This window comes from Lepisosteus oculatus, chromosome 1 (assembly GCF_040954835.1).
Source record: "Lepisosteus oculatus isolate fLepOcu1 chromosome 1, fLepOcu1.hap2, whole genome shotgun sequence".
Taxonomy (NCBI): Eukaryota; Metazoa; Chordata; class Actinopteri; order Semionotiformes; family Lepisosteidae; genus Lepisosteus; species Lepisosteus oculatus.
In genome coordinates, this window is record NC_090696.1 from 56,862,920 (window position 1) to 56,878,118 (window position 15,199).

At 36.6% G+C, this 15,199-nt stretch overlaps 1 protein-coding gene across 1 annotated transcript in view; it reads left to right on the forward strand.

Annotated features, from left to right (window-relative positions):
• Nucleotides 1-15,199, forward strand: part of dapp1 (dual adaptor of phosphotyrosine and 3-phosphoinositides) — a 50,259-nt gene that overhangs the window by 31,893 nt on the left and 3,167 nt on the right. Inside the window, exons 4-8 of the mRNA XM_015345234.2 lie at nucleotides 3,475-3,605; nucleotides 4,165-4,212; nucleotides 5,024-5,086; nucleotides 5,209-5,294; nucleotides 15,054-15,141. Coding sequence (XP_015200720.1) covers nucleotides 3,475-3,605; nucleotides 4,165-4,212; nucleotides 5,024-5,086; nucleotides 5,209-5,294; nucleotides 15,054-15,141 — 416 coding nt within the window. The remainder of the gene's footprint in view (nucleotides 1-3,474; nucleotides 3,606-4,164; nucleotides 4,213-5,023; nucleotides 5,087-5,208; nucleotides 5,295-15,053; nucleotides 15,142-15,199) is intronic.

Genomic DNA, 15,199 nt, shown 5'->3' on the forward strand with positions numbered 1-15,199 from the left:
AGACTTGCGGAGTTAAAGCAAGTTAAAGCCTTGATTTTATATATCACCTTTAAAAGTGGCATCTCAAAGCAAAGTAAATACCCAACACTGATTGTACCCATCTGTCATGCTAATAAAGCACCTTGAATTGAATTGAATCGAGAGAGAGAGGGGAGGAGGGCGAGCGAGAGAGCACAGCCAGGACAGACAGGCAAATAAGATACACTCCACAGACATTCACAACAGCGACATATCATAAAACGTTTGCATATATAGTTAAATTATTACTTGTTTTTCAGGAAGTTAAAAAAACACAGGCATAATCCAGCAAATTAGGAAAACAAAGAACAGGACAGGTGAGATGTGTATCCAGAGAGCGAGTGATCAGAAAAAGGAACAGCTTCTGCGCCCAGGTTTCACTCTCTTAATTAGATGTATTTAAAACAGTGAACTACTGTAGGTGTAACATAACATTCAGAAATACAATCGAGAATAGTTTTGTGGTGTTTGTATAGATGAAACGTTCTTAAAACGTATAACGTAACAAAATTAAAGACGATTAAAATCTGTAATCTTTCAACTTGTATGTCATCAGAAAATACAAGAAGTTTCTGCTTTGTGTAAGGATGGTATAAAAAAGTAATCTAAATGGTGAGAAAGCTGTGCTCAATGATAATTAAGGGACTTAAAAGTAAAAGGAGATGCTTCATATTGCTTGACTAATTTAAAAAACTAAGTTATAAATGCAGACGCTCTCTCGGTGCCACGCCGGGTCTAAATATCTAAATATACATTCGCCCCAGGCAGAGGTCGAAGAGCGCCCGGCTGGGGTGCGCGGGGAAGAGCAGGACAGGAGTGAAAGTGGTCAGGGCGGGGTTTAGGAAGGCCGCTGACCAGTGCGGCTGTCCCACAGTCTGGGGAGATATCCGTTTTCCTTGTAAATAGTTCCCTGCTTCTGCACCCCTGGGTCTTTCTCTCTCTCGGGCGCGCGGGCAGTGTGTTGGCTCGCGCTTTTGGCGGGCGGGGGCGCTGTAGAGCCGGGCTAGCAGGTGGTGACCGAGAAGAAAAATAAAGGCTTTCACTTCCTTTAACTCCGCAAGTCTGTGTTCTTGTGTCCGTCCTATCCAAACCCGAAAGTATTACAATATGTATCTGTATTACAGGTGGTGTACAGCTTTTTAGAATAGATTACACTTTTCTAAAACGTATTTAAAAAATAAAAATGATTGCAATCTAATCCTTCCACGTTTGATCCCAAAATCCCAAGAAAGATTAATCTAAATGGGGAGGAAGCTATGCTGAAAGTTTATTAGGAAACTTAGAAGACAAAGATACTGTATCAATTTCTGTTGCATCTGTCTGATTATGATTCAAAAAACACATATAATTAAACATGCGTTTGCGATTTAAATCAAAACACGATTTAAATCAATATAAATGTTTATATTGTAACGCATACTGTACAGCCTCCAGTTTTCTATAAAAATGTAAAAGATCGTGTGTGCAGCCTAAGAGGGGGTTCCACTGTCAGTGACAGCTGACAATCCTCCATACACCGATGTGAAATATTAATAATGCCAATGTAAACATCGTATTAACAATTTGTTGAAAAAACACTTTGTCTAAAGCTTTGTGATAGTTGACCCAGGCAGCAAAAGATCAGCTGCACTGGTAAGATGCGACACCGAAGATATGATTAATAACCTTTTAAATCTGAAGGGAGATCTAAAGGGATCCCCCCCCACACACACAATAGAAGCAGGAAGCAGAAGCAGGGAACGTTGTCAGAAGGGAAGAAGGTGACTATTCATTGTTATCAAAAATGACTTAAATTCCATCATGTTGTGATATTTAGAAATATAAAAGTTAATTAATTGTCCATAATATTGCTATTCTATTTTTTCGAAGAAATGTTTGTTAAAAGAAAAGTCACAGCACCAGCTGGATTTGAACACACAACCTGTTGGTTAGTAATCAGGCACGTAGACCAGTGGGCTACTAGGGAAGTCACATGAAGAGAGGCGAAACAGCCCTACACAACCCTGTTGCAGTACACAAATATAATCATATCGTTATTAATTTCTTTAGATACGCGATTCCATATTATATTAGCAGAAAAGCTTAAAACTACCACTTTTTTACATGCTATTTCACATGTTAGTTAAAGACTTTAATGCTTAAAATGTTTAGGGAGAAAAACCGGTGTGTATTTTTTCTTTAAAGTACCGATTCCTGGAATCTGACTGGCTGACACCCTTCTGAAGTGGTTCCATAATATCTGGTATATGGAAAAGAAAGCGTTGATAAAAAAGCCTGGATTCTCATGTATCTGATACAAGTATCTTTTAATACAGTCTTTGCTGTGCTCTTGAGGATCCTTGTGATATTTTGAGCTCTGGTTGATTGATAAGTGTCTCAGTTTAAATCATTGTCGTAGTTAGAAATTATGAAACGCTCTGTTAAAAGCAAGGGAGTTTTTATGTCCGTTGCAGTAAAAGAAAATGCCTGACAAAGTAGGGCTTGGACAGATTCCGAGTGCTTGTACAAATGTGCTAAAGAATTTATACTTTGAGTTTACAGCTTGTCCAAAGTCATTCATTATTAATACTGTTAGTAATTTCTTCGGTAAAGGCTTTGATGCATAAATATTTGTGATAAAGGTAGGTTGTGTACTTTTGTCCAACTGAGCAATCTTGCTTTCATAAAATATACCAACTTTTTAATGACTGATGATTAACATGCTGTAATACACAGTTTTAAATTTAAAAGCTCAAATGCTGTACATGAGAGGTTAAGCTTTATTGGCTCCTCCTGGTGGTTTTACAAGGTGATGCCGGATACTTTCCGGCATGACGTCAAATGATGCGATATAACCACGTGATACTGCGTGATACTGCGTTTTGATGCGATACGCCCACCGGGGTATACCACGAAATACCCCACCCATTTTGAGTGGCTGCATCTGTACATTGTGTTTAGACCTATTTTAAGAGTATCACCTGTGAGTTATGCTGAGAAATAAAATAAAAATTGAATAGCAAATTCCACTATGTTATCACAGTCTAAGTGCTTGCAGAAAAGTATAGCTAAAGAAATTAGAAGGTAATTAAACCACAGGAGCAAGAGAGTCTGTGGGTTGAGTGGGAAGTGAGTACACTTTTTCTTGTCTGTTATTACTTTGCTGTAATAAGCATTATTACAGTACAGAGGTGCTGCATTTCTAATAATAAAAATACCAAGAATTAAAAAATGACCTCTAATACAGGGTAAGCTATATTCCTTAACAGTGAATTTTAAATTTATTTGTATGCACAAAAAATAACTTGAATTACAGTGGGAAAACAATGGCTTGAATTCTGACTAGTTGCTAGGAGTTTTACATTATTTGTATATTGTTCACTCAAAAATATGTTTATCCAATGAATGCAGGGTTCTGATGAACGAATAAGTTCCTTTTAGAATAATTTATCAGTCAGCCTTTTTGCTCTGTTCCAGGGACTCTTATTGTATTGAAATGCCCTTATCCTCGGCAAGTAGAGGAACCATCTATCTATGAATCTGTACGAGTGCACACAGCGATGCAGACTGGACGCACAGAGAACGACCTAATTGCAGATGCACCCTCGGTAGGTTCATCTCTTCTTCATCTTCCTGTGATGAGATCTGTGCTTCATGGGACATGACAGTTTTGGAATTTCCAAATAGAAATATAAAGAGAACAAATCGTATCACAGATCTGTGAGGTTTCAGTTTACTTCATATGGAGTTGAAGCTGCAGATCAAAATTTTGAAAGAATACAAAAGTAGAAAAGAGAAGGTAAAATAAGTGCTTTTAAGTGACACTAGTAGAAGGCTAAATGTAAATGCAGTGTTAGACTCAACGTAGTGCAGTGGTTAGCATTGCTGCTTTGCAGCACTGGGGCCCTGGACCTGGTGTGCTGTCTGAGTGGAGTTTATATGTTCTCCCCATATTTGTGTGGGTTTCCTTAGGGTTCTCTGGTTTCCTCCCACAGACCAAAGACATACTGGTAGGACAAATGACTTCAGTGGTATAGGAAATGCATGTGAAGACTCATGGTAGCTTTGTTATTGTCTGTTAATCAGAGATCAGTCTTTAATCTAACTGGGAAAAATGCAAAGGATGAGTTAACAAAACAGTAAACATTATCTTTCTTTTTCTTACAGCTTGGGACTAAGGAGGGATATCTTATCAAACAAGGTGCAATAATCAAGGTGAGACAAGAAAATTGTAATGATTATGTTAAGATTTATGAACATGCATGCTACAAAAATATTAACAAGGGAATTTTTTTCAAGGAAGTGTTCTGCTGTTTGGGTGGAGCCTAGCCTTTAAGTATAGTTCATAAATTGCCTTGATTGACGAACCTTTATAGTCTTCAGTGGTGTATTTTGTCTCATTTGAAAACAATGACAGAGTAGGAACAATAGCACAATAGCAATAGGGCTGTACTGCACTGACAAGGACCAGTCAGGGTGAAATCAGTTTATAGTTCCAGGTTTTTATACTGGATATAATGGCTTGTATGCTGGATGGCTTGCCATGCACCCTAACCTTACATCATTAAAAAATCTTAAGGTATAAGTGATAACTTCAGAGTAAGATGAAAGTGTTATGTGTGGGGGGTAATGGCAATAGCTGATTCTCATTTGAAAACTTACTTGCTCTTACTACGATGAAATCAGCTGTTTATTACACAAACTGTTCATTGTAAATCCAATATCTTAAAATAATTTGGCCTAATTCTGGTGTAATTTACTGATTTAAATAAGAAATCTGGTCAGCATTTTCAGTGATGCACTAGCTTGAGTAAAATATTTGAAGGGCAGATTTAAAAGAATACTAATGAAATAATCAGAAAATGGCTTTTTGTTTGGCTGTAGACTTAGGAGTAGACCAGCAAAAACTTCAACTTGGTTCAAAACATCATGCATTTTATGATTGCTAGCCAATAATATAAAATAAATATCTGGAAACACACATGCCATTATTCATGTGTAGCATTGAACTGTTTTGTTATTTCAGAACTGGAAAACACGATGGTTTACCTTAAATAGGAATGAACTAAAATATTTCAAAGATAAAATGGTAAGTCGCTGTGTTATTAAAGACATTTATCTCTTTACTAAGATAATGTATATCATTATACACTATATAATGCTTTGTAATAAGTATTTTTAAGATCTTTTAACTTTTTTCTCCCTTTAAAGTTTGATGAACCAATTCGTACCCTGGATTTAAAAGAGTGCTCAGCTGTCCAATTTGATTACTCTCAAGAGAAAGTCAACTGTTTTTGGTGAGTTTTTGTACTTTAATTACCACAGTTATATCACCAGCAGTTGACAAGAGTCTGTACTCTTGACAGTTACTGAAGTTACATAATCAATTTGATTTATTATCACAGTTTCTAGGTCTTTACACATTGAAGATTTAAGGTTATCTATAAAATGTGTTGTACTGTGACTTTTGGTTTCAGGGATTCTTGGGAGACTAGATTTATCCTGAGACTTCCCACAAACTAGTTTGTAGAATCATCGTAGAAGGAGTCTGAAAGTTTATCCATCTTGTGACTGTGGAGTGGTCAATGAATAATTACAGGCCTATGAAACAGTTTTAAATTATCTTATTTTAGGTTATACTAGTATTTGGTACATATTAAATTTTGATTTAAAAAACAAGCCATTTTTTGTAACCAATAAAAAGCATTTGAAAATAACATTTTATTCAGCTTTGTTAATGAGAAATGTGATTTTTTACAGTTAAATAAGCAAAAGAAAAATAAATACTTAAAACATGCCCTTAGAAAGCAATTTGAAACACTACTGATAATACTATTGAACACGACCATATTGCATAATGGAAGGAAAATTGTTTTGGTGTATATAGTTTTGGGAAGATGTATTATATATAACAATGTCAAGAAACATAAAAGCAGAAATGTTAAAATTTTATAATATAATCTTTGATCAATAAATTGATACTTCACAGAGATCTGGAAGCTCATAAGTGCACGATAATGAGTATCAAAAGAGTTTCAGAAAACCTGAACTGCCCATCCCATCATTTGATCTAAACTCAAGCATGGAGGAGTATGAAACGATTTAAAAAGTTTGATTAAAAACCTTACAGTAGGCTGTGTTCTTCCTGTGAAGTAACTTTAGCCTGCACAATATTGAATGACAAGTGTCCAAATACTGTACTTTTGTGATTTTCTTTAAAAAACTTTGCAACTACAGAATAATTTTTGTCAAATTTTGTATGTGAAACATTAGAATCGTTTACCAACTCTTCTATGGTTGTTGTTGGTACTACTTGTTACTTTATGGACCACTTAAATATAAAAAAGGACAAAGTAGTTTGGATCAAAATATTTATTTATACTTTATTCTACATTTTCAAAGAAAATCTGACTTTTCAGTCCATGCCAGGGCCTTCCTCAAAATGACTAATTTTATGCTGAGTTCTTTTTTTGTATTGTACCTCATTGTTACTGTATATCTGAAACTATGATTCACTCTACTAACAACTGCATTTATGTGGTAATGTATATGATTATTTTTGTTGTTTTTAGTGATAATAACAATAGTAATAGTCATAGCAGGTATGCACATTACCATTTAAAGTTATTTCCTTTTGAACAAACTGATGACAGTTAAACCATTTCAGTTGTGCCAGTGTGTGTAATATTGTACTGTGAGGGCAGTTACCTTTTTTCACTTCCTATCTCTGTGAAACCAGATGGGTTGAACATATTTAGAAAACAGTTCATCTGAATGTTTTAGCTTCAGATGAAAAAGAGGAACAGTGAAAATAAAAAAGGAGAACTTTACACCCTGTTTTTGATCCTCTTTGCAACTTTTCTCAGTAAGAACTTATTTGTATGTTTTCATGGACACAAAAAATTCAAATGATACACCTTTATAATTAGTTCCGGATCATGGGATTTTAACAAATATTAACTCAATAATCATAATGAATAGCAACAGTGTTTGTGTTAAATTAAACTTTATTTCTAAAACAACAAAATGTCATCAGTGCTGTCCCTTTTCATGATTGTTTAATGTATTTTGGGGTAGATTTTTTTTTCTATTGGGTCCTTCGGGTTAGTTAATGACAAGTGTGGCATTGTGGGGGAAAGTGCTGGAAGAAAAAAATATTGAAAGATCTTGGCACAGAAAATGGAAGGCACAACAAAGGCCTTTGTAGTATTTGTAGAACATGTAAAATAGTGTTCACAAAAAATGTTTGTGAACAAAAACTCCTATGCTAGGAGACCAACCAAAAAACCAGAAGCTAATCATACAAATGAACTAATGAGCGTATAGTTTAATTCAAAGCAACATGTAGATGCTAGAGTGTGAGCTCTGTAGCAGAAATTGTCAGTACATAGTCACGTATAATGGAATATCTCATCTAAAGGATAATGCATAAGGATATTAAGTTACATACACAGGGTTGTGCACCAGGAAGGGAATTAATCCAGGAAACGTAAGGCAATGATTCCATTTACAGTGCCTTGCGAAAGTATTCGGCCCCCTTGAACTTTTCAACCTTTTGCCACATTTCAGGCTTCAAACATAAAGATATAAATTTTTTATTTTATGTGAAGAATCACCAACAAGTGGGACACAATTGTGAAGTGGAACGAAATCTATTGGATTTTTAAAACTTTTTTAACTAATAAAAAAAATGAAAAGTGGGGCGTGCAAAATTATTCGGCCCCCTTGCGTTAATACTTTGTAGAGCCACCTTTTGCTGCGATTACAGCTGCAAGTCGCTTGGGGTATGTCTCTATCAGTTTTGCACATCGAGAGACTGAAATTCTTGCCCATTCTTCCTTGCAAAACAGCTCGAGCTCAGTGAGGTTGGATGGAGAGCGTGTGTGAGCAGCAGTTTTCAGCTCTTTCCACAGATTCTCGATTGGATTCAGGTCTGGACTTTGACTTGGCCATTCAAACACCTGGATACGTTTATTTGTGAACCATTCCTTTGTAGATTTTGCTGTATGTTTGGGATCATTGTCTTGTTGGAAGATAAATCTCCGTCCCAGTTTCAGGTCTTTTGCAGACTCCAACAGGTTTTCATCCAGAATGGTCCTGTATTTGGCTGCATCCATCTTCCCCTCAATTTTAACCATCTTCCCTGTCCCTGCTGAAGAAAAGCAGGCCCAAACCATGATGCTGCCACCACCATGTTTGACAGTGGGGATGGTGTGTTGAGGGTGATGAGCTGTGTTGCTTTTACGCCAAACATATCGTTTTGCATTGTGGCCAAAAAGTTCGATTTTGGTTTCGTCTGACCAGAGCACCTTCTTCCACATGTTTGGGGTGTCTCCCAGGTGGCTTGTGGCAAACTTTAGACGAGACTTTTTATGGATATCTTTGAGAAATGGCTTTCTTCTTGCCACTCTTCCATAAAGGCCAGATTTGTGCAGTGTAAGACTGATTGTTGTCCTATGGACAGACTCTCCCACCTCAGCTGTAGTTCTCTGCAGTTCATCCAGAGTGATCATGGGCCTCTTGGCTGCATCTCTGATCAGTCTTCTCCTTGTCTGAGCTGAAGGTTTAGAGGGACGGCCAGGTCTTGGTAGATTTGCAGTGGTCTGATACTCCTTCCATTTCAAGATGATCGCTTGCACAGTGCTCCTTGGGATGTTTGAAGCTTGGGAAATCTTTTTGTATCCAAATCCGGCTTTAAACTTCTCCACAACAGTATTACGGACCTACCTGGTGTGTTCCTTGGTCTTCATGATGCTCTCTGCGCTTTCAACAGAACCTTGAGACTATCACAGAGCAGGTGCATTTATACAGAGACTTGATTACACACAGGTGGATTCTATTTATCACCATCAGTCATTTAGGACAACATTGGATCATTCAGAGATCCTCGCTGAACTTCTGGAGTGAGTTTGCTGCACTGAAAGTAAAGGGGCCGAATAATTTTGCACGCCCCACTTTTCATTTTTTTATTAGTTAAAAAAGTTTCAAAAATCCAATAGATTTCGTTCCACTTCACAATTGTGTCCCACTTGTTGGTGATTCTTCACATAAAATAAAAAATTTATATCTTTATGTTTAAAGCCTGAAATGTGGCAAAAGGTTGAAAAGTTCAAGGGGGCCGAATACTTTCGCAAGGCACTGTATATAACCACTAGGCCACATAGCCTGTTTAATTGCTAATTTTATCAATACTTCAATTTCATCAGTACTGTATATTCACAAATGTTGGATTCATGCAAGAAATACAAGCAAAACCAATGTCCAGGTTTCTTCATTTCTCAATTGTAGTTCTTTCCTAATAGGACCTTTCTAATGGTAGCAAGAGGTTTTATAAGATATGTCAAGGACAATTGAGGAAGATTGCAAGTAACGGTAAAAACTTTACTTACAAGCTGTAATTATGAGTACAGTACTGTTATGCTGAATTTACTTGGAGGTAATTGCTAGCCCAGGTTTGGAATGCAAAACTAAAAAAAAAAATAAAAAATACTACAGACAGGTAGAGAGGCCGTCATATTTAGGAGAAGGAGAAAGAAGAATCTCTATAGGTGTTACACTTTATGTAGTCTTGGCACCCTGACGAACAGGTGGCCTTTCTTTGACTGCTGGTTTTCCTCTTTCCAGATAATACAGGGTATTTAACTGCCTTTTTATTGTCAAACTCAGTGCCTTGAGTCACAAATTGCAACAATACTTTCTATGCCCAAGATGGCTGCCATTTATTTCTCTTGTCAAAATAAGTCCTTTACTGCAAACTCCTCATCGAGAAATTGTTTGGCCAAACAATTTTACTGTAGCTCCAAACCTGGAAGGGATCATTCTAGAGATACAATTTTAGAGATACAATTATCTCTCCCTGCTTAGCTGTAATAGTTTATTTCAAGGGGGAAGATCCTTCAGAATGTTCCACTATTCATTCTTTGTCTTTTACAATGGTGTTCACCATGGATAACTCCAGACCAATGTTACAAGAAATTATTTATAATAAATCGCCTATTTTATACATATTAGATACATCCATTTATGTTTCTAGTGTACTTGTTTTATGCTTCTTCTCCACTGCACCAGTATAACTTTTCACATCATATTTACACTTGCTGCTAACTTGATGGTTAGAGTAAAACATATACAAAGAACATCGAAAAGCACATGTAAGGCTAAAAGTGTAAGATTAAAGGCTGAAAGTATAGTGGTATTCCACCCATTCAACTACACTACTCCACAGTAAGTAATTTTGTGTTAAGTTCGCTATGTAAACATATTTAAAATGATTATATGGTACTCTGAATATTTTTTTTTTAAGTTTGAAAGTAAATTGCATACTATGTAACTTGGTGACCACCTATGCTTGAATGGTAAAACTGCAAAGAGTATTTTTAAAACATATGTCCCATAGAACATGACCTAATTTCCAAGTGCTGGGCTTGCTTTTCAGTCATGACTAAAAGGGTAACATTGCAAACACAAGTGAAAATTACTCCAGACAGCACAATTGTAAGAAAGGATATGCACACAAGAAAAATGAGGAACAAGACTGAGGTTGCTCTCAACTTTTACATAAAGTCACACTGCCTCATTGCTTTTCTACAGTGTTTCATAATAGGTACTTGCATGTTTCATCATTTTCCTATTAAGGAAGATGCAAATAATCATACAGTACATTTTTTTGTTCCTAGCATAGTACCGTTCAGTATAACAGCCTTACTACCACATTACTATAGTATTTAAAGACCCTGGAACGTCCTTGGAAGCCTACAAAACTACGTCTTTCCTTTCTTGAGTGCTTTTCACCTATCCATCCATCCATCTTCTAATTGCTTCTTCCAATTCAGGGTCACGAGGGAGCTGTAGCCTATCCCGGCAAGCAGGTTACACCCTGGACAGGATGCAAGTCCATTACAGGGCAGACGGACACAAACACGGACAAGCACACGCTTACGTCTAGGGCCAATTTTCCCAGAAGCAAGTTAACCTACCAGTTTTGTTTTGCAATTTGGGAGGAAACCTAATGCTAACCACAGCACCACTGTGTTGCCTGCATTTTATCTATTCTATTGAATACCACATTTTGTTGTATTTCATCAAATTGCAACACAGTGAATCGAATCAAAACATACTTAACTTTCTGATGGAGCATAATATTTTTTATTAAACATTTAGTCCCCCCCCCCATGCAGCAATTACAGCTTCAAGCAGTTTGTAGTATGTTGTAAGCAGCTGTCATATCTTGTGGGTTTAATTTTTGTCCCCTCTTCCTTGCAAAACTGTCTGTTCCTAGTTACTGGCGGAGCAGTGGTGTACAGCAATCTTCAGTTCCCCCCGCATATCTTCAATGGGATTTATGTCTAAACTTTGACTGGACCACTCAAGGACTTCCACCTTCTTTTTAAGTCACTTAAGGGTTACTTTGGTTTAGTGTTTGGGATTATTGTCCTGTTGAAATATTGATCCCTGTTCCAGTTTCAGATCTTTTGCAGATCTGTTTTGCTCCAGTATCTCACTATAATTTACTCCATCTATTTTGCTCTCATTGATGAACATTGCTCTTCATTTACCATACAAATAATACTTCTCACCAAGACCAAATAACTCATTTTATGTCTCATCAGACCGCAGTTCTTTCCAAACATCATTTCAGAGTTCCCTACATTCCTTTTTGCATAAACAAGATGGGAATTAATGTGAGTTTTTTTTTCAAATTTTTCCTCCTTGCCACTCCACCATACAACCCATATTTATAGAGCACCTGAGCTGTTGTTAACTCACTTTTACCCCATCTCAATAATGAGAAACTGAAGGTCTTTGAGGGTTGTTTTCGGATCCTTGACTGTTTCTCTGACCAGTGTTCTTTCTTACCTTGTTGCCGAGTTCTGGTGGATAACGTGGTTGTTGAAGATTCTGAGTAGTATTGTGTCATTCACTTCCTGATAATTGATTTAACAGTTCTTCATGGGATACTCAGTGTCCTCTCTTTTTATACCACTTGCCTGATGTCCCTATCCACAACTCTGTTCCTCAGTTGTTGTGGAAGCGCCTTTGTCTTCATATTGCTTTGTATGCCATGTCCAGTGGTGGGAATTCACCCGGAATATGTATTCAACCTTACTAAGATGGGTGTGCTCAATCTGAATGGCCAGCCACTGTAATTGCACAGAGGTAGATTCCAATCAACATACTGTGCAAATTCTGGAGGCAACTGGTTGAGGCAGGGCTTATTGATGCTAAGGGAGTGAATACTTTTCCAATGAAGATTTTTAGGGTTTAACTTTTAAACACATTGATATTCAACAGTGTTGTATGGATAAAAAGGGAAAACATACAGGTATACATCCAAAATTGCCATTTTTTATGTCCTTTAAATAAACTGACCAAATTAAAATTATTTCTGAAAAATGTTAATATGGCAAAAGAGGATGTGACACAAACATACCCTACAATTCAAGAATACTTATAATGGAAACTGTTTAATTCTTATTTTCTATTTCAGTCAGTTACATTGGGTATTTTTCTAGAGTTTTTAGAAAATATCTGCTATTTAAAATAAATAGAAGTGTTGTCATTTTATTTTTAACAATTTCAAAATATTAAGTACAATGTTAAGGTACAAGAATTTGCATACACAAAACAATATGATAATTATTGTACTGAATGTACTTACCTCTCCCACACTTAAGAAAAGGGATTTAACATTATCAATTAATCAGACATTAAGTAAAGTTCTTTCTTCTGTGAACAAAAAGCTTAAAAAATGAATTAATTGCAAAGTAACATACAGTATATATACACATCCTGGTTGTAGGCCTAGTATAAGTGCATTGTACCATTATACCAAACATTACAACCAGTTGTTCAGCACATTGACATTACTCAAAACGTAGTAATTAATTACTTGAATTGATCACGGATGGAACAGTTGACATCCATATGATAAATTTTCCCCAAACTTTTTCAAATACTGTACATTTGTTTTTATTTTTAATGTAGCACATAGGGGGAAATTTATCTTAGCCACATTGAGAGACTTAATGTTTAAAAAAAACTTTATTATTTCGGGCAATATAAAAAAAATCTTGAGAGTGATTACTTTATACAGACACATGGAACAGGCCTGAAGAAGTACTTAGAAAAATAATTGTGGATACCAAGCCATGTTGTTGATTCTTAACCTATAAAGTCTGAAAAAGCTTTGGAAGATTTTCTTAATTCTGAGCAAACAAGTGAACCACAGAAACTGTGTGATCGGTCTTAGAAGGTTTTTGTTTGCAAATACAGTAACAGATCAATGCACATACAGTGGTGTGAAAAAGTGTTTGCCCCCTTCTTGATTTCTTATTTTTTTGCATGTTTGTCACACTGAAGTTTTTCAGATCATCAAACAAATTGAAATATTTGACAAAGATCACACAAGTAAACACAAAATGCAGTTTTTAAATGAAGGTTTTAATTATTAAAGGAAAAAAAATCCAAACCTATATGGCCCTGTGTGAAAAAAGTGATTGTCCCCCCTGTTAAAACATAAATCAACTGTGGTTTATCACATCTTTGGAAAGCTGAGTTCAATTTCTCTAGCCACACCCAGGCCTGATTACTGCCACACCTGTTCTCAATCAAGAAATCACTTAAATAGGACCTGCCTGACAAAGTGAAGTAGACCAAAAGATCCTCAAAAGCTAGACATCATGCTGTGATCCAAAGAAATTCAGGAACAAATGAGAAACAGAGTAATTGAGATTTATCAGTCTGGAAGAGGTTATAAAGCCATTTCTAAAGCTTTGGGACTCCAGCGAACCACAGTGAGAGCCATTATTCACAAATGGCGAAAACGTAGAACAGTGGTGAACCTTCCCAGGAGTGGCCGGCCGACCAAAATTACCCCAAGAGAGCAGCAAAAAGAACATAAAGGCTGGTCTCAGTTTTGCCAGAAAACATCTTGATGATCCCCAAGACTTTTGGGAAAATACTCTGTGTACTGACGAAACAAAAGTTGAACTTTTTGGTAGGTGTGTGTCCCATTACATCTGGCGTAAAAGTAACACAGCATTTCAGAAAAGGAACATCATACCAACAGTAAAATATGGTGGTGGTAGTGTGATGGTCTGGGGCTGTTTTGCTGCTTCAGGACCTGGAAGACTTGCTGTGGCAAATGGAACCATGAATTCTGCTGTTTACCAAAAAATCCTGAAGGAAAATGTCCGGCCATCTGTTCGTGACCTCAAGCTGAAGTGCACTTGGGTTCTGCAGCAGGACAATGATCCAAAACACACCAGCAAGTCCACCTCTGAATGGCTTAAGAAAACCAAAATGAAGACTTTGGAGTGGCCTAGTCAAAGTCCTGACCTGAATCCGATTGAGATGTTGTGGCATGACCTTAAAAAAGCGGTTAAGGCTCGAAAACCCTCCAATGTGGCTGAATTACAACAATTCTGCAAAGATGAGTGGGCCAAAATTCCTCCACAGCGCTGTTAAAGACTCATTGCCAGTTATCGCAAACGCTTGATTGCAGTTGTTGCTGCTAAGGGTGGCCCAACCAGTTATTAAGTTTAGGGGGCAATCACTTTTTCACACAGGGCCATGTAGGTTTGGATTTTTTTTCCCCTTAATAATAAAAACCTTCATTTAAAAACTGCATTTTGTGTTTACTTGTGTGATCTTTGTCTAATATTTCAATTTGTTTGATGATCTGAAACATTTCAGTGTGACAAACATGCAAAAAAAATAAGAAATCAAACACTTTTTCACACCACTGTATCTCTTGCAGCCATTATAAGGGAATTGGTTTTAATAACATGGCCAAGCAGCTTGTTCGAGTAAGCTATTACACTCAAAGTAAAATGTAGTACCTCCTTCTTATCCTGGTAGTCTATTACATTGCATTTCCTTAATGTTTGCATTTGATATTCTTTACCATTATTTGTTTTCACAACATGGCACATTATTCATAGTATTTTTGTAGTCAAATCAAAATTCAGCAAAGAACACCTGTTCTTTCTCCACACTAATTTACTTTTTAAATCTGGGAAACATTTGGATTAAACCAATGTCTTTTGGCTTTGCAGCTTAGTGTTTCCTGAAAGAACCTTTTACTTGTGTGCTAAAACTGGGGTAGAAGCTGACGAGTGGATCAAGATCCTACGATGGAAACTGGTAAGTACTGCTACAATTAAGCCAAAGGGTAGTTTTTTCAGAAACATGAGGTGCATTT